This window comes from Cervus canadensis, chromosome 7 (genome assembly GCF_019320065.1).
Source record: "Cervus canadensis isolate Bull #8, Minnesota chromosome 7, ASM1932006v1, whole genome shotgun sequence".
Classification (NCBI taxonomy): Eukaryota; Metazoa; Chordata; class Mammalia; order Artiodactyla; family Cervidae; genus Cervus; species Cervus canadensis.
This window is the reverse complement of record NC_057392.1, coordinates 84,371,152-84,391,285: the sequence shown is the minus strand read 5'-3', so window position 1 is coordinate 84,391,285 and position 20,134 is coordinate 84,371,152. Positions and strand designations below refer to the sequence as shown.

Sequence of the window (20,134 nt, the reverse complement as noted above, 5' to 3'; positions counted from 1 at the left end):
CGTCATTCCAACATAGAAATGTCTCCCTCCAGCCCGTCCTCCTCTGCCTCGCCCTTCGCATCCCCTGCCTCCCACTCACAGCATCCAGGGTAAGCTGAGCCAGTTCTTTGACCCCAGCCAGGAGGCTTCAGGCTTCCGTCAACAACTTGGCCCGGGGCGGCGCAGGGGTGTCCTGCTTCCGCGTTGGCGAGTGGCGTGTGTCGTGACGTCACCGCGCCTTGACGTCAGGCCGACGTGCAGCACGGTCTCCTGGGAGACCAGGAAAGCCGTTTCACCCCCGGCGGAATCGAAGTATAGGTGAGAGACAAGGAAAAGCTTTTTTGAGCCCGGGAATGACCTGGTCCCGGCGCGCAGTTCCGAAGAAGAGGCGTGCTGGCAGCCCGGGGGCAGAGCCGGAAAGCCGAGCCGTGGTGCTGCGCCGGGGGAATGGGCCCCGCGCCCTGCCTCTGCCCCCAGCTGCTGCCTCTGTCGATCTTCGCGAGCCTTTCCGGCTGGGCGCCCTCTTCTCCCCTGAGAGCGCGGCTAGGATAGGCCTCATCCCCGCACCTCCTCTTCTTCCCGCCTCCACGGGTCCCGAGGGGACGGGGTTATAAAGGGACAGATTTCAAAACCCTTGCAGCTGATTTTGGCTTCACTTGCAGTTAGTTTCTATTTGGAAAATCCTGCCCCTTCAGAAGGTCTCAGGACGTGAACTCCCTCTTCACCTGACCCTGACCTCATCTATGGTGATTCACACACACTAAAGGAATAGTTCTTTAGGGAAGGGCCTGAAAGCTGAACGTGAGTTAATGGCCCAGCGTGACACTGGTGTCATGAAGGGAGGCGGAAGTGAACGACTGGGGACGGGTCTGTATTTTTGACATCTTCCTTGTAATCCTGTCAGAGCAGGTTCGCAAATACCTACGCAGCTGCCGCGGGTTATCACCGCACCTTATGTCGAAGAACAGTTGACAAAGTGTGTAATGTCTGAGAATAAAAGGACCTCTTTTGATTTAAAAAGAAAAAAGCAAAATAATGAAAGAGTAAATTAAAAGTTAAAAAAAAAAATTCCCTCTTGCCTAAAGGGAAAGAGACCTCTCCCATCCCTTTCTTGGGAAACCTCTTATGGCTGTGTGCTTCCTCTGTTCCTTTAACATGTATGTATGCAAATCTTTTGAAGAACCAGAATATTTTTCTGGAGGACCTGGGAGCCATTTAAAATGTAGACATCAAGGGAAACAGGGCCCATATCTCCATATTACTTTGGGGTTTAGTGCTTCTAGTAACCAAGTGCTTTGTCTAGAGATATGTATTCGTTTGAACAAACACTGCTAGCTAGCGCAGGTGGCTACTTCAATTACCAGGTGAATTTAAAACAAACTATGAAATAGAGTATAGCAAGCTCTGTTGAGGACTAATTATCTTTTATCTTGAGAACATGTATGTAATGGAGTGTATCTGCTTGGCTGTATTAAAAAGTGGGATTTCTTTCCGTCTTTGTAATCTTATTAGCAGATTAGCTGTGCATCACAGTCTAGTTAAATGCTTATGTGATAATAAAATTGCTTCCTTCATTGTGGGGAAATTTTCTAGATGGCAGGATTTTTTAAATTTTCCTCAATAATCAGACCTACCAGTTCTTCCCACTCAGTATAATAAGGCCACAAAATTGGACTAGATTTACAATAAGGAAACTGTTCCACTGTGCCACTAGATTCATGCTCTCAAATACGTTTAGGTGTGAAATTTTTAAAAGGAAATTTAGTTGGTAATTTTAGGAAAAATTCTGCTCACAATAGAGTTTCATTAAGATGAAGCCATCTTATTTTACTGATGGTGAGCTCACTGTAAAATGACAGAAATGAGAATAGTAAGCTTTCTGTGAATAATGAGCTCTTGCCACATCACTGTGACAGCCTGCCAAATATCAGATTGTTATGTACTTGGCTATGTGGGCCAATGTTCACTATGTCAGTTAACTTTACTCTCTCTGTCCACACACATTGTATTACCTTTATCTTTAGGTTGGAAGACAGCCCATTAGTTATTTATTTTAAACAGCAGCTCATTAAACATGGAACTTTGCTAACAAGGGGGATTGGAAATCCACCCTTCCACCAATACTTAAACAATTAAAAAAAAAATTCTGCCTCACAGGAACTTTTGTCAATTACAATTTGCTTGATATCTTGCTATGTGGCTGGGATTACTTTTTCTGATAGAGTACTGTGCCTCTTTAGTCTCTGTTTGTCAAAATCTTGTCCTGACCAAAAGTAAACCTCTTCAGGACACCTTTGCTAATTCCCCATTCCCATGAGGAAGATAAGACATTTTTTTCCCCGGAACTTCTAGATCGTTCCTCATCTACAGCTCCTGGCCCTCAGGCCTTTCCTGCTGTGGAATTGTGCCTATATTATCTTACTCTGCTGTCCCCCTTCACTTCCCATATATACGTGTGTGTATATATATATATATATATATATATATGTATCTGTATACACCCATACATATGAATGAACATCTCTCACTTCTTGAAACTGGACTGTCTATTCTTTCTCCTTATTTGGGAAACATTAAAAAAATAAGAACTCATTGTGCCCCTTCATTAATCTTGTGTGGTTTTATGAAAGTAATGATAGAGTTTTATATTGAATTGTTTTATTATAAAATGAAAAATTTTAAAGTAAAACATCTGTGTAAAAATTATATAAATGTCCACTTTTGGTAAAATTGGCACTTGGCTTCTTATGCTTTAGTGACTTTTCTGTTCAGTGCTTGCCTATCATATTTAACTTGGTAACTAAATATTTTTTCCTGTACTTCATTTAAACCAGCATTCATGTCACAGTTGCTTTTTTTTATCTGCTAAACTATTCTATAGATATTTTTTCCAGCAGCTTTTCAGGGGAGAAACTTTTCTTTTAAATGAAATAAATGGATCTGTTTAAAATTTTGTGATCCTTAATCTGTATTTGCAAAACAAATACCTAGTTGTATGCCACTACAGAAGTTACAATTATAAAGTTCCAAAGAAAGAAAATGTTATTTTTAATTCAGTAGTCTCTCTAGTCCTTCCTGTTCTATTGGCCTAATAACCACATGAGAAAACCTCATTTGTACCTTTTAACATTGAGTTGATGAAACAGACGTCTGTGGAAATAGTTATCCCCATTGATTCCCAAATACTTGTAGGAATTTATCTTTTAATTTAAATTTTCTTCATATTGTTTTAATTCTAATTATCACCATCAATGTTTTTAGATTATTTTACTTCAAAGCTCCTTCAGTATATTTTTGGAAATTATGGATCGTCATGTTCCCATGCATGCATTACCTGAAGAAATCCAAAAGGTATGACATTATGTTATTACAGCACAACATTAGGAGAATTTTAACAGTTAATTCTAAAACATAGGAGAATGAATTCAGAGGTTTTATATTTATTTTAGTCAGGCAGGGAATCTGCAGTGAATTGGTGGAGTGGGGAAGGAAATAATTGTAATAGTCAAAACTGTAGAATTCAATTCAGTGCAAAGAATGTTCAGCCTGTGAAAGAAGCTGGATATATAATTCTGGCATGGTATTTGACCAGGTGTTTTTGGAGCCCTTGTAAAACAAGGGCTCCAGCAACGGCCAAATACTAAGATATTTATCTAGCAGCTTTTCAGGGAAAAAAAAAGAAATGACATAAATGGGTCCGTTTCAAATGTTAAGTAATCCTTATTGTATATTTGCAAAACAAATAATTAGTAGTAAACCACTACAGAAATTTTCAGTTCAGTTCAGTTGCTCAGTCGTGTCTGACTCTTTGTGACCCCATGAACTGCAGCACGCCAGGCCTCCCTGTCCATCACCAGCTCCTGGAGTTTACTCAAACTCATGTCCATTGAGTTGGTGATGCCATCCAACCATCTCATCCTCTGTCATCCCCTTCTGCTCCCGCCTTCAATCTTCCCCAGCATCCTGGGCTTTTCCAATGAGTTGGCTCTTTGCATCAGGTGGCCAAAGTACTGGAGTTTCAGCTTCAGCATCAGTCCTTCCAGTGAACACCCAGGACTGATCTCCTTTAGGATGGACTGGTTGGATCTCCTTGCAGTCCAAGGGACTCTCAAGAGTTTTCTCCAACACCACAGTTCAAAAGCATCAGTTCTTCCATGCTCAGCTTTCTTTACAGTCCAACTCTCACATCCATACATGACTACTGGAAAAACCATAGCTTTGACTAGACAGACCTTTGTTGGTGAAGGAATGTCTCTGCTTTTTAATGTGCTGTCTAGGTTGGTCATAACTTTTCTTCCAAGGACCAAAAAATTTTAGTTTGTAACTTTTTTTTTTTAAATAATTTTTATTTATTCATGGCTGTGCTGGGTCTTCACTGGTGTGCAAGGGCTTTCTCTATTTGCAGGGAGTGGGGGCTACTCTTTGTTGCAGGCCTGAGAGCACACAGATTTCAGTAGTTGTGGCACATGGGCTTAGTTGCTCTGCAGCATGTGGAATCTTCTGGATCAGGAAGACCCATGTCCTCTGCATTGGCAGGCTGCATTGGCACAGTCCACTGGGCCACCTGGGAAGTCCTAGTTTGTAACTTTTTGTGATGCAAAAATTTTAAGGGTGTCTCTCTATAAGGGTCTATTTCAGTTTCACCTTAATTCTTATCTTTTACCATGTTTTAAGGCCTTTTATAGATATCAACTCATTTAATCTGGTTAACATTCAATTCTTTTCACCATTGCTAAGCTATTTTCCTGCCTGTTAATTTATATCTGTCCTCAGGTAAAATCATTTCTCCCATATTTACTGTGGCAATGCATACATTGCTAACAGTGTAATTAAAAATATCTCTTTGAAACAGATTGACAAATTATGAATTAAAACCTCAAACCTTAACTGTCATTTATCATTCAGTTTTTAAGGTAAATCTGTAGTCAGTTTAAGATTAATCACCAGTCCATTAGTTTTTAATTAAAAACTGCAGTCAACTCTCAGGTATATTTTTATCTTTTATGCATGTAATGCCTGTTATCATTAATCATGCCATTGATTTAACTTGATGCTTACTTCTACTGCATGTCCTTTAGATTTATGTAAACTGCAGTCTAGCAGGACCTGGAAGAGAAGTCCAGTTACCTTTAAAGACCTTTTAAACCATTGCACTTAATTTGCTTCACCTTTAAAGTTAGATATAAGAGAAAGTTCAGAGAGAGCTCAGCTTTGCTATGCTTACCTGAGAAATGGTACCTAGATGTGTTTGAATACATGGAGTGTCCTCGCACTCCCTCAAATGATTTCCTTTCATGTACTAGCCTGGTATGGTAGAGATAAAAAGAAACAAAACAAAACAATCTACAAGAAATAATACCCATACTCAGATACCAGTCATCTGTTAGGAAGCAGATATATAATGACATGAAAAAAAAAAAGACCCTAAAAGACAATGTTGATTTAAATGTCATGTAAGATACTATCTTCTCTGAAAATAGAGAAAGTGGGGAGAGTAATCCCTGAATATCATGATGGTCAAGGGAAGATCTTTCTGCAGGAAATAGAACTGGAATTGGCCCTTGAAAGTAAAGTACTCCTAGAGACAGACAGGGAAAAGGGTGTTCTGGGCTAAGTGATCAAAAGCTCACTATTAAGAAAAAAAACTGGCCAGGGTAGAGAATGTTTAATAATGTCAGTGTTTTAAATGCATTAAAGAGTATGTGTTTATTTTAACAGAGTTTTAGTCCCTTGGGCTGCAAGGAGATCCAAACAGTCCATCCTAAAGGAGATCAGTCCTGGGTGTTCATTGGAAGGACTGATGTTGAAGCTGAAACTCCAATATTTTGGCCACCTGATGAAGAGCTGACTCATTTAAAAAGACCCTGATGCTGGGAAAGATTGAGGGCAGGAGGAGAAGGGGACAGCAGAGGATGAGATGGTTGGATGGCATCACCAATCATGACTCAATGGACATGGGTTTGGGTGTACTCCAGGAGTTGGTGATGGACAGGGAGGCCTGGCGTGCTGCAGTTCATGGGGTTGCAAAGAGGCGGACATGACTGAGCGACTGAACTGAACTGAATGAGTTGAAGAATGTGGTTTTTTTCTTGTTTAAGACACTTATATAAGTAAATTTTTTAAAAATGCTAAAACTAATCATTCTATAAATAGACATATTCTCAAATCTTAAATGACAGGGAGCTGTCCGTGTAATGCAAAGAGGTGGGGAGGCCAGGAGTAGCTTAGCTGCCTAAGGCCCTGGACAAGTGAGTTGTAGCCCTTGGTCTGCTGAATACTTAGCCTGTAAAGTGCATCTTTGCAGTTTTTCAGACTGAAGTTAGATACACTTGTACAACAAGTATTTATCAAGTGCCTATAGTGTGGCAGACACTGTTTTGGCTACTTGATTATAAAGCAACCAAAAATATGCACATGCATCCCACATCCTGTTAGAGCTTGTTTTGGGAATGTCAGTTACTCGTTTTCCATAACTTCTTACCTAATATTTGATTCCTCTAGATTGTCCATAATGTCCAGATTGTAACTGGTTAAAGCATATTTATTTAATCAGCTTACATACATCATTCTATATACAAGCATGTTAAACAGATATATAAGCTTATACTAGTAATAAGAGTACTTCAGATTAGAACCATTTCATTATTAAAGTTTAGTCACTCAGTCGTGTCCAGTTTTTTGCAACCACATGGACTCCTCTGTCCATGGGATTTTCTAGGCAAGAGTACTGAAGTGGGTAGCCATTTCCTTCTCCAGAGGATCTTCCCGACCCAGGGATCGAACCCGGGTCTCCCACATTGTAGACAGACGCTTTACCATCTGAGCCACCAGGGATTTCATTATTAAGATAAAACAAATCTTAGCCTTTCATAGTGACTTGGAAATTGTGCTGTAGTTCTTTATGGGATAAGAAAGGACGGGTGGGTCAGTGTACAGTGACACAGAGGACTTTTAGAGGCTTTTTTCGTTGTTCTTTTGTTCACTTTTTGTGTTAGTTTTTATGCAGGCTCTTCCTTCTAGGGGATTCCCTGGTGACTCAGATGGTAAAGAATCTGCCTGCAATGCAGGAGCCCAGGGTTCGATCTCTGGGTCAGGAAGATCCCCTGGAGAAGGAAATGGCAACCCACTCCAGTATTCTTGCCTGGAAAATCCCGTAGACAGAGAAGCCTGGCAGGCTACAGTCCATGGGGTTGCGAAGAGTCAGACACGACTGAGTGACTAACACTAATGGCTTCTTTCTAGAGAAGCCCCTGCCGTGTTCCCTTTTTTGCTGTGTGTAGGCAAGAAAGGTTAGTGTAGAAATCAGCAAAGAGAAGTGGGGGAAATCTTTTTCCCTCTGTACTTTTGCTGTATAATATGGAAATAGGATGGTTGATCAATTACTCGAAAGATATATGATAAAGGAAATGGAAATGACTGTACTACACTGTACACACACTAGTGAAATAGGTAGCAATAGGTAAGAGTTCTGAGAGAATATAAATGTGGTGGGGGAGATGGCCAACAAAGGAAAAGTGTGGAGAATACGGATAATACTAAGCTCTAGTTAGTCCATTACCTTATTAGAAAGAGAAGATTGTTAAATCGTCTCACCACTAGTCTCATCTTCTTAGGAAATCTTAGGGAAGAAAGAAAAAGATAATCTTTTGACAACCACTCCCAGATCTTTTTGTTTTTTTAATCACAATTTCTGACTGAGCATAAACACATTTCAGATTCCCATCTCCCCAAGTAGCAGAAAATGTCAAACGGACTAATGGGCTGGAAGGCAAGACCATACTCATCCCTTGTCTGCTGCTGGACTCTACAGCTTACTTCCTTGTGTACTTAGATTATATCTCTAAATATACTCTCTAAACAAAGTTGACTCCTACCTGTTTCTGACTTCCAATAAGTAGCAGCTTTGCTGGAATTTTCATCTAGCAGACTGAAAGCAGAATGCACTTGTAATGATAGTACACTTCGTGTTTAGTATTTTATTGCCACAATTAAAACTAAAACACTTAGAGATGAGCAAAATAATAATTCCATATTTCTTCCCTTCCTGAATGTGCACCTATTTCAGAAACATATGGACTCTTTTTAGAAAGAAGAACAATGAGTAATATTCCTTTTTGCTGTTTTTGCTAGAAGATATACACAGAAGTCAGAACAACCTCAACAGTCAGTGGAAAAATCAGTTATTTTGCAAAAGTAGAACTGGTCTCTTGTTTTTTTTTAATGGTGACAAAATGAGCACTACTAATAGGATTTTAGCCTCAGGAGATATTTATTATCACAGGACACAAAGTAAAATAAAGAGACCAGAGTTGTTTATTTTATAAAACAGAAGTGGCAGTGCAAGGGCTGGAGAGCACACTGTTCTTTCTGGGATAACAATCCCTTTCCCTACCAGCAATAGCTCATTTTGTCCTGTTTCAGTAATTTTAGTACTTTGAAACTTTGAGATTTATTCAGAATAACAGTTTTATATTTCCAAGCACAGGTTGTCATTGCCAGAAAAAATAAACTTAATTTTCCAGGTCATTTTGGGCCACTGTGGTTAGGATCAGATTTTGTGTTGAATTAAAGTAGAGGAAAAGGAGAGAAAATCGTCGTTGAAACATTAGTGCTATTATCCTGGAAAAGCAGTGATATGTCTATGTGTGTGGGGGTATATGTGTTGTCTTTTTAAGTAATTGTAGTTTTGAAACTAATGAAAAAAGACATAAGCTGTATAATTTTTGAAGAGACTGTTCACTTAATATTGTGACCCAAGAGAGGTCATTAGGGAAAACTTAAAAAAAAAAAAAACTATGAGTATTGAAAATTCTGTATTTGTTAATTTGTAGTCCAAAATACTTTTGCTGCCTGGCCATAGAGAGTCCCAGAATTTACTAAGGTGAAGTTTTCTAGAAAAATAGGTGTTGGGGTAAATATACTTTGGAGGTATATTTAAATCTAAACATAGGCATGTCATGTATAATTTGTATATGAAAACAACACTTCTTAAAATTGCTTATTGAAATTTCTCTGTGGATTAATCTCTAGCATTTTAGTACCAGCTTTATTTATTTTATATTTTGTTCGTTTGAAACCAAACCTTTTCTTTCAAGATCAGGGTAAATTCACAAGCAGTTGTGAGAAATGATACCAAGAGATCTCATGTACCCTTCTCCCAACTTTTTCCAATGGTATCATCTGGCAAAACTCTACTAGATATCACAACCAGACATTGACATTGACACAGATAAGGATTCTGTGACAACAGAGATTCCTCATGTTGCCCTTTTGTAGCTACGTTCATCTCAGCCTCTGCTTTCACATGCCTCCACTATCCTACCCCCAATTCATGACCTCTAGCAACCAGTGATCTGGTCTCCCAATAATTTTGTCACCTCAAGAATGTTATAAAAATGGGATTATGCAATATGTAGTCTTTGGAATTAGTTTTTTTTTTTGAATCAGTGTAATTTTCTGGAGTTTTATGCATATTGTTGCATATATTTGTAGTTTATTCCTTTGTATTGCTGAGTAGCATTCCATGGTATAAATGTACTGCAATTTATTTAACCTGTTGAAGAACATCTGAGTTTTTCCTGTTTGGGGCTATTATGTATAAAGTTACAGTAAATATTAGTGTACAGGTTTTTATGTGAACTTGTGTTTTTATTTTCAGAGGATAAATGCTCAAGTACAATTGCTAGATTGTTTGGTAGTTGCATGTTTAGTTTTCTAAACATTGCCAAACTTTTCCAGAGGGCTATAGCATTTTACATCCTCACCAGCAGTGTATGAGTGATCCAGTTTCTCTGCATCTTTAGTATTTGATGTTGTTATTGGTTGAAAAAAAGTTTTATTGCAGTATAGTTAATGTACAAAATTATATGTTTCAGGTGTACAGCAGAGTAATTCACAAGTTTAAAGGTTATATTCCACTGATAGTTATTATAAAACATTGGCTATTTTCCCTATACTCTATAATATATCTTTGTGGTTTATTTATTTTATATATAGTAGTTTATACCTCTTAATCCCCTACCCCTAACTTGCCCCTTTTCCTTTCCCCCTCCCCACTGGTAACCACTAGCATGTTCTCTTTATCTGTGATTCTGTTTCCTTTTTGGTATATTCAGTAGTTTGTATTTTTTAGATTCTACATATATGTGATATCATATAATAGTTATCTTTGTCTGACTTATTCCACTCACCATAGTGCCCTTCAAGTCCATGCTTGTTGTTGCAGATGGCAAAATTTCATTCTTTTAATGGCTGAGTAATATTCCATTCACATCTTCTTTATCTGTTCATCTGTTGATGGACACTGAAGTTGTTTCCGTATCTTGGTCATTGTAAATAATGCTGCTGTGAACACTGTGGTGCATGTATCTTTTTGAATCAGTATTTTCATTTTTATCTGGATATATACCCAGGACTGGAATTGCTGTATCATATGGTAGTTCTAGTTTTAGGGATTTTTTTTTGAGAAACTTCCATTCTGTTTGCAAAAGTGGTTGCACCAATTTATATTTCCACTAACAGTGTCTGAGGATTTGTTCTTCCCTGCATCTTCACCCATTTCTGTTAATTGTGTGTGTGTGTGTGTGTGTGTGTGTGTTAGCCATTCTTAATAGGTGTGAGATGATATCTTTGTGATTTTTAATTTTCATTTCTCTGATGATTAACAATGTTGAGCATCTTTTCAAGTGCCTATTTGCCATCTGTATGTATTCCATGGAAAAAGATTTATTCAGGTTTTCTATTTTTAAATTGGATTTTCTTTTTATATTGAGTTCTATGAGCTGTTTGTATTTTCATTATTAACCCCTTATCAGTCATATCATTTGCAAATATTTTTCCCATTCCATAGGTTGTCTTTTTGTTGTTGTTGAAGGTTTCCTTTGCTATGCAAAAGCTTTTCAGCTTGATTAATTCTCATCTGCTTGTGTTTGCTTTTGTTTCCTTTGCTTTAGAAGAAAGATCAAATAATATTGTTATGATTTATGTCAAAGAGTTTTCGTCTGTTTTCTTCTAGGAGTTTAATGATTTCTGGTCTTACATGTAGGTCTTTAATCCAGTTTGAGTTTATTTTTGTATATGGTGTTAGAAAATGTTGAAGTTTCTTGTTTTAACATGTAACTGTCCTATTTTCCCAACAGCACTTATTGAAAAGACTGTCTTTTATCCAGTTTTCTACTGTATATTCTTGTCACTTTTGTAGTAGATTAATTGACTGTAAGTGTGTTAGTTTGTGTCAGGACCCTCTCTTCTGCTGCAGTGATCTGTGTGTCTGCTTGTTCACTGCTTCTGTACCAGAACCATACTGTTTTGATTGCTGTAGCTTTGCATTATAGTTTGAAGTCTGGGAACATGATACCTCTAGTTCTCTTATTTCTCAGTATTATTCTAGCTATTTAGGGTCTTTTGTATTTCTACACAATTTATAAAACTGTTTGTTGTAGTTCTGTGAAAAATGCCAGTGATATTTTGGTAGGAATTGCATTGAATATGAAGATTGCCTTTGGTAGTATTGTCATTTAAACAATATTCTTACAGTCCATGAACATGGTATATCTTTTCATCTGCTTGTTTCATCATCAGTTTCTTTCATCAGTGTCTCATAGTTTTCCCTACATCCTCAGGTAGGTTTATTCCTGGGTTAATTTTGTTCTTTTAATTTTTGTTAATTTTTGTTAATTTTGTTAATTTTGATATGACTGTTTTTTTAATTTCTCTTTCTGATAGTTTATTGTTAGTATATAGAAATGCAATAGATTTCTATACATTCATTTTGTATTCTGCAACTTTGCTGAATTCATTCATGAGTTTTTTGGTGGTATCCTTAGGATTTTCTATGGATAATATTGTGTCATTTGCAAACCATGACAGTTTTATTTCTTCCTTTACAATTAGAATTCTTTAATTTCTTTTTCTTACCTGATTGCCGTGGCTAAGACTTCCAGTACTATGTTGAATAAAATTGGCAAGAATGGGCATTGTCTTATTCCTAATATCAGGGGAATGCTTTCACTGTTGACTATGACATTAGCTTTGGGCTTGTCATACATGACCTTTATTATGTTGAGGTATGTTATATTTATACCCACTTTGTGAGAGTTTTTATCATAAATGGGTGTTGAATTTTGTCAAGATTTTGTACCTATTATGAATGCAGAGTTCCAAAGAATAGCAAGGAGAGATAAGAAAGCCTTCCTCGGTGATCAATGCAAAGAAATAGAGGAAAACATTAGAATGGGAAAGACTAGAGATCTCTCCAAGAAAATTAGAGATACCAAGGGAACATTTCATGCAAAGATGGGCTCAATAAAGGACAGAAATGGTAGGGACCTAACAGAAGCAGAAGATATTAAGAAGAGGTGGCAAGAGTACACAGAAGAACTGTTAAAGATCTTCATGACCCAGATAATCATGATGGTGTGATCACTCACCTAGAGCCAGAATCCTGGAATGTGAAGTCAAGTGGGCCTTAGGAAGCATCACTACGAACAAAGCTAGTGGAGGTGATGGAATTCCAGTTGAGCTATTTCAAATCCTGAAAGATGATGCTGTGAAAGTGCTGCACTCAGGATGTCAGCAAATTTGGAAAACTCAGCAGTGGCCACAGGACTGGAAAAGGTCAGTTTTCATTCCAATCCCTAAGAAAGGCAGTCCCAAAGAATGCTCAAACTACTGCACAATTGCACTCATCTCACACGCTAGTAAAGTAATACTCAAAATTCTCCAAGCCAGGCTTCAGCAATACATGAACCAAGAACTTCCAGATGGTCAAGCTGGTTTTAGAAAAGGCAGAGGAACCAGAGATCAAATTGCCAACATCTGCTGGATCATTGGAAAAGCAAGAGAGTTCCAGAAAAACATCTATTTCTGCTTTATTGACTATGCCAAAGCCTTTGACTGTTTGGGTCACAATGAACTGTGGAAAATTCTTAAAGAAATGGGAATACCAGACCAGCTGACCTGCCTCTTGAGAAACCTGTATGCAGGTCAGGAAGCAACAGTTAGAACTGGACATGGAACAACAGACTGGTTCCAAATAGGAAAAGGAGTACGTCAAGGCTGTATATTGTCACCCTGCTTATTTAACTTCAATGCAGAGTACATCATGAGAAACGCTGGGCTGGATGAAGCACAAGCTGGAATCAAGACTGCTGGGAGAAATATCAATAACCTCAGATATGCAGATGACACCACCCTTATGGCAGAAAGTGAAGAAGAACTAAAAAGCCCCTTGATGAAAGTGAAAGAGGAGAGTGAAAAAGTTGGCTTAAAGCTCAACATTCAGAAAACTAAGATCATGGCATCCAGTCCCATCACTTCATGGCAAATACATGGGGAAACAGTGGCTGACTTTATTTTTCTGGGCTCCCAAATCACTGCAGATGGTGATTGCAGCCATGAAATCAAAAGATGCTTACCCCTTAAAAGGAAAGTTATGACCAACCTAGACAGGTGTAAGGTTAGGTTGTTTATTTGAGATATTTCTTGTTTCCTGAGTTAAACTTTTATTTCTATAAACTGCCCTCTTTTTCTGTGTCCTTTTGTTTTCATTTTCATTTAATTTTTGTGATTTTTAATTACAAAGTAATTTTTAATCTTTTTTAAAATTAAAAGAAAATTTTAATTTCTTTTTTCAAGTAATTTTTAATTTCTTTTTTTATTTCTTCTGTGAACCATTGGTTGTTTAGTAGCATATTCTTTAGCCTTCACATGTTTTTTTTTTTTTTTTGCATTTTTTCCCCTTGTAATTGATTTCTAGTCTCATAGTATTGTGGTTGGAAAAGACACTTGATATGATTTCAGTTTCCTTAAATTTTCCAAGGTTTGTTTTGTAGCCTAGTATGTGAACTGTCCTGGAGAATGTTTCCAGGCACTTGAAAAGGAGCATATTCTACTGCTTTTTGATGGTATGTTCTATGTATATCTATTAAGTTCTTCTGGTTTATTGTAATTTAAGGCCAGGGTTTCCTGATTAATTTTCTGCTTGGATGATCTATCCTTTGATGTAAGTGTGATGTTAAATCCCCTACTATTATTGTATTACTGTCAAGTTCTTCCTTTATATCTGTTAGTATTTGCTTTATATATTTAGGTGCTCCTATATTAGGGCTTATGTATATTTGTGATTATTATATGTTCTTGGATTGAGCACTTGATCATTTAATGTCTTTGTCTCTTGTAACATTCTTTATTTTAAAGCCTATTTTATCTTGTGTAGGTATTGCCAGCCTGGCTTTCTTTTGATTTCCATTTGCAATGAATACCTTTTTCTATCCTTCATTTTCATTCTGTTTGTGTCTTTAGGTCTGAAGTGAGACTGTTGTAGGCAGCATATATATGGATCTGGTTTTTGTTTCCACTGAGCCACTCCAGGTGTTTTGATTGGAGCATTTAATCCAGTTATATTTAAAGTAGGACTGATGCTGAAGCTGAAACTCCAGTACTTTGGCCACCTCACATGAAGAGTTGACTCATTGGAAAAGACCTTGATGCTGGGAGGGATTGGGGGCAGGAGGAGAAGGGGATGACAGAGGATGAGATGGCTGGATGGCATCACCGACTCGATGGGCATGAGTTTGAGTAAACTCTGGGAGTTGGTGATGGACAGGGAGGCCTGGCGTGCTGCAATTCATGGGGTTGCAAAGAGTCGGACACAACTGAGCGACTGAACTAAACTGAACTGGCTGATATTTAAAGTAATTATTGCTGTCTATGTTCTTATTGGCATTTTGTTAAGTTTTTTCAGATCTTTGTTGTTCCTTTCTTCTTCTTTTGTTCTTTTCTCTTGTGGTTTGTTGACTATCTATAGTGCTGTGTTTGGATTCCTTTTTGTGTGTGTATGTTTGCATCTATTATTAATTTTTGGTTTGTGGTTTACCACGAGGCTTATATATAGCTATATATATATGTCATGTGGACTGTAGCCTACCAAGCTCCTCCGTCCATGGGATTCTCCAGGCAAGAATACTGGAGTGGGTTGCCATTTCCTTCTTCAGGGGATCTTCCCAACCCAGGGATCGAAAGATCTCCCGCATTGGAGGCAGACGCTTTAACCTCTGAACCACCAGGGAAACCCTACTATATATATATACATATATATATATATATATATAGAGAGAGAGAGAGAGAGAGAGAGTAGTTAGTTAAGTTGCTAAGTCATGTCCGACTCTTGCGACCCCATGGACTGTAGCCTGCCAGGCTCTTCTGTCCATGGGATTCTCCAGGCAAGAATACTGGAATGGGTTGCCATTTCCTTCTCCAGAGGATCTTCCTGATCCAGGAATCGAACCCGGGTCTCCTGCATTGCAGGCAGGTTCTTTATGTATATATATATATATGGAAATGGCAACCCACTCCAATATTCTTGCCTAGAGAGTCCCTTAGACAGAGGAGCCTGGTGGGCCACTGTCTATAGGGTCGCACAGAGTCGGACACAACTGAAGCGACTTAGCATGCATGCGTGCATTGGAAAAGGAAATGGTAACCCACTCCAGTATTCTGGCCTGGAGAATCCAAGGGATGGAGGAGCCTGGTGGGCTGCCATCTATGAGGTCGCACAGAGTTGGATGCGACTGAATCGACTCAGCAGCAGCAGCAGCACATATATATATATATATATATAGTCTTAAATTGTTGACCTCTTAATTTCAAATGTATTTTAACACGCTTGCATTGGTACTCTCCACCCCTCACTCGTACTCTTTTTAAGACAACATTTTACATCTGATTGTTTTGTGTATATCTTAACTGCTTATTGTGGGTATAGATGATTTTCTTGTTTTTTAACCTTTCTACAAGCTTTATTTCTGGTTCATTTCCTTTCTTTACTATATATTTGCCTTTACCAATGAGCTTTTTCCCTTTGTAATATTCATATTTCTAGTTGTGGCCTTTTTTTCTTTTTTACTTATAGAAATCACATTAACGTTTCTTATAAAGTTGGATTGGTGGTGTTAAGCTCTTTTAGCTTTTGCTTGTCTATAAAATGTTTGATCTCTCCATCAAATCTGAATGAAAGCCTTCCTGGATAGAGTATTCTTGGTTGCATGTTTTCCCCCTTTATCACTTTAAATATATTGTGCCACTGTCATTAATTTTTATTAAAATCTTTCTTATAGGTGTGCAGTGGTAGCTTATTGTGGTTTTAATTTGCATTTTCTTAATGACTAATTATATTGACTACTTTTTTCATGTGCTTATTTGGCATCTGTGTGTCCTCTTAGGTGAAATATCTCCTAACCATTTTCTAATTTAATTTTTTTTTAAACTGTTGAGTTCTGAGAGTTCTTAATATAATCTAGGTACTTGTCCTTTGTCAAATATGTGGCTTGCAAATCTCTTTTTCCAAATCTGTAGCTTGTCATTTCACCCTCTTTACAGTGTTTTACAGAGCAAAAGTTTAAAATTTTGCAATTCAGATTATCAGTTTTTCCATCTATAGATCATGCTTTTGGTATCAAGTGTAGAAACTGTGCCTAGTTTAGATCCTGAGGATTTCTTCCTAGGCTTTTTTCTTCTAAAATCATATTTTTATGTTGTTCATTTTAGTCCATGATCCACTGTAAGTTAATTAAGTTAATGGGGTGTGAGGTTTAGTTTGAAATCCTTTTATTTTTTATTTTTATTATTATTTTTAACCTATGGGTATCCAATTGTTCCAAGACCATTTGCTAAAAAGGTTGTTTTTCTTTTACTGAATTGCTTTTATACCTCTGCCAAAAATCAGTCTGGCATATTTATGTTGATCTATTTCTGGGTTCTCTATTATATTCCATTTGATCTATGTGTCTGTCCTTTGACCAATACCATGTTGTATTGATTACTGTAGCAATACTATGTCTTGAAATCAGGTAAAATACTTTTCCCACTTTATTCTTGTTTTTCAGTACTCTTTTAGCTTTTCTAGTTCCTTTGCCTTTTCGTATAAATTTGAGAACATTACAGTACTGATTGTATCTTAGAAAAGTGCATATTGCTGGAAATAGGGGTTTTGGGTAGATGGTCTTTACCAAAGTGGTTTTTAAGTTGGTAGTACTGCCAGTTGACTTATTGAAAGGAAGGGTTTTGATGGCCTTATGAACTGGTCAGGCGGTCTGTGTTACTAATGACTCAAAAGGTCCTCTGTTCTGTCTCAAAATGTTTCTCCTGAATGAAATTCACTAGCTAGACACTCATTGTTTTGAGTAAAGGTATCTTTTTTTAATGTAAAACTTATTAGAAAGGTTAACATTTTATATGTGCTGTCATTTTTGCAGCAGTGAAATTTTTCCTATTTCTTTCTTCCTTATGCAAACATAGAAAGCATGGAATGGGTGGGGAAAGAAAGGGAGAACAATTTTTTTGAGCAGAGGATGCCTCACTTGGGCACTAGGAGGTTACTGAGTGGTTTTTCCACTTGAAGCATAGTTAGGAGCTTTGGAAAGGATCTGAAGCCTAATTTAACCTTTTAAAAAATTTGCATCATTTTATATTAAATAACTGTAATTTGAAAAGTACAAATATTGCATTTGAGAAGTATAGTTTACAATTTATTTTAAATGGCTCCGCATTTGTTTAATATACTGCATTTGTTGATGCCTCCTCCAAAATGCATCTTGTAAAAAGCAAAAACATCCTGCTAATGATAGCTCTTTTCTCAAGAATGACAACATGTCGTTATTTTACTTACAAAACGACATGATACAACACCAAGTTATAAGAATGAAGCACAAATTATATTTCACAAAAAACAGCTAAGGTTTACTTACTTCATTTGGGAACATAATTATAGTATTTCATATCTTCTCAAGTTTCACAGAAATGTCCTAAGTAATTAGCCTATACAAAGAGTTTGAAAGTGTTATTATATTTTACTGTTGCACTTTTACTTACCAAAAACTGTTTACAATTTAATAGCACTGAAACCTTTGTTCAGTATGCTTGTTTCATGTAGATCATCAGTGACTTAGGTTGTACTAAATGAAACCTAGAGACTATTCTTATGGATTTATTATTTATTTTATAATTGTTTTGTTTCCTAGATTATAGTAAATATCATATTTTGGCTTCCTATACTGAACATCTAGAGGCCTGTTTTATAGCATGTATATTTCACTTATTTCAGCTTTTCCCACCATGCTTGCTATGGTGGAATAACATTCTAATAATTTTCACAATTTGAAGTTTATATGATTTGTGTTTATATGATATGTGTACATCAGGCTGCAAATAAGCTCTATCCAGCAAGAGTTTTCTTTAAAATAAGGACACGGCACTTCCCCAGGAACAGGGAAAGAACTGTGATTAATAGGCTAAGGATGAAAGTTCTTTAGAGTAAGAATTTTTAAATTGATGAGAAGGAACCAAAACTCATGATGGGCAGAGGGACTGTAAGAAAATATGCATATGTTCTGTATTAGTTCAGGTCTCTTGACCTGGATGAATTATATTCCTGGGGACTGATCAGTTCAGTTCAGTGCAGTCACTCAGTCATGTCCGACTCTTTGCAACCCCATGAATCGCAGCACGCCAGGCCTCCCTGTCCATCACCAACTCCTGGAGTTTACTCAAACTCATGCCCATCGAGTCGGTGACGCCATCCAGCCATCTCATCCTCTGTCGTCCCCTTCTCCTCCTGCCCCCAATCCCTCCCAGCATTAGGGTCTTTTCCAATGAATCAACTCTTCATGTGAGGTGGCCAAAGTACTGGAGTTTCAGCTTCAGCATCAGTCCTTCCAATGAACACCCAGGACTGATCTCCTTCAGGATGGACTGGGTGGATCTCCTTGCAGTCCAAGGGACTCTCAAGAGTCTTCTCCAACGCCATAGTTCAAAAGCATCAATTTTCAGTGCTCTGCTTTCTTCACCGTCCAACTGTCACATCCATACATGACCAGTGGAAAAACCATAGACTTAACCTGATAGACCTTTGTTGGCAAAGTAATGTCTCTGCTTTTTAATATGCTATCTAAGTTGGTCATAACTTTCCTTTCAAGGAGTAAGTGTCTTTTAATTTCGTGGCTACAGTCACCATCTGCAGTGATTTTGGAGCCTGAAAAAATAAAGTCTGACACTGTTTCCACTGTCTCCCCATCTATTTCCCATGAGGTGATGGGACAAGATGCCATGATCTTAGTTTTCTGAATGTTGAGCTTTAAGCCAACTTTTTCACTCTCCTCTTTCACTTTCATCAAGAGGCTTTTTAGTTCCTCTTTGCTTTCTGCCACAAGGGTGATGTCATCTGCATATCTGAGGTTAATTTTTCTCCTGGCAGTCTTGATTCCAGCTTGTGCTTCTTCCAGCCCAGCGTTTCTCATGATGTACTCTGCATGTAAGTTAAATAAGCAGGGTGACAATATACAGCCTTGACGTACTCCTTTTCCTATTTGGAACCAGTCTGTTGTTCCATGTCCAGTTCTAACTGTTGCTTCCTGACCTGCATACAGGTTTCTCAAGAGGCAGGTCAGGTGGTCTGGTATTCCCATGTCTTGAAGAATTTTCCACAGTTTATTGTGATCCACACAGTCAAAGGCTTTTGCATAGTCGATAAAGCAGAAATAGATGTTTTTCTGGAACTCTCTTGCTTTTTTGATAATCCAGCAGATATTGGCAATTTGATCTCTGGTTCCTCTGCCTTTTCTAGAACCAGCTTGACCATCTGGAAGTTCTTGGTTCATGTATTGCTGAAGCCTGGCTTGGAGAATTTTGAGCATTACTTTACTAGCGTGTGAGATGCGTGCAATTATGCGGTAGTTTGAGCATTCTTTGGGATTGCCTTTCTTAGGGATTGGAATGAAAACTGACCTTGTCCAGTCCTGTGGCCACTGCTGAGTTTTCCAAATTTGCTGACATCCTGAGTGCAGCACTTTCACAGCATCATCTTTCAGGATTTGAAATAGCTCAACTGGAATTCCATCACCTCCACTAGCTTTGTTCATAGTGATACTTCCTAAGGCCCACTTGACTTCACATTCCAGGATGTCTGGCTCTAGGTGAGTGATCACACCATTGTGATTATCTGGGTCGTGAAGATCTTTTTTGTACAGTTCTTCTGTGTACTCTTGCCACCTCTTCTTAATATCTTCTGCTTCTGTTAGGTCCATACCATTTCTGTCCTTTATCATAGTATATTTCAATAGGATTGCAGAGCCATTCTTGGTGATCTTTGAGAACATGTAGT

General features: G+C 37.8%; 1 protein-coding gene across 1 annotated transcript in view; it reads left to right on the top strand.

Moving 5' to 3' along the window:
• The first annotated feature begins 225 nt into the window (after positions 1 to 225).
• LEKR1 (leucine, glutamate and lysine rich 1) overlaps positions 226 to 20,134 on the top strand; it is a 210,219-nt gene continuing 190,310 nt past the window's right edge. Inside the window, exons 1-2 of the mRNA XM_043473929.1 lie at positions 226 to 297; positions 3,241 to 3,330. Coding sequence (XP_043329864.1) covers positions 3,283 to 3,330 — 48 coding nt within the window. The 5' untranslated portion in view covers positions 226 to 297; positions 3,241 to 3,282. The remainder of the gene's footprint in view (positions 298 to 3,240; positions 3,331 to 20,134) is intronic.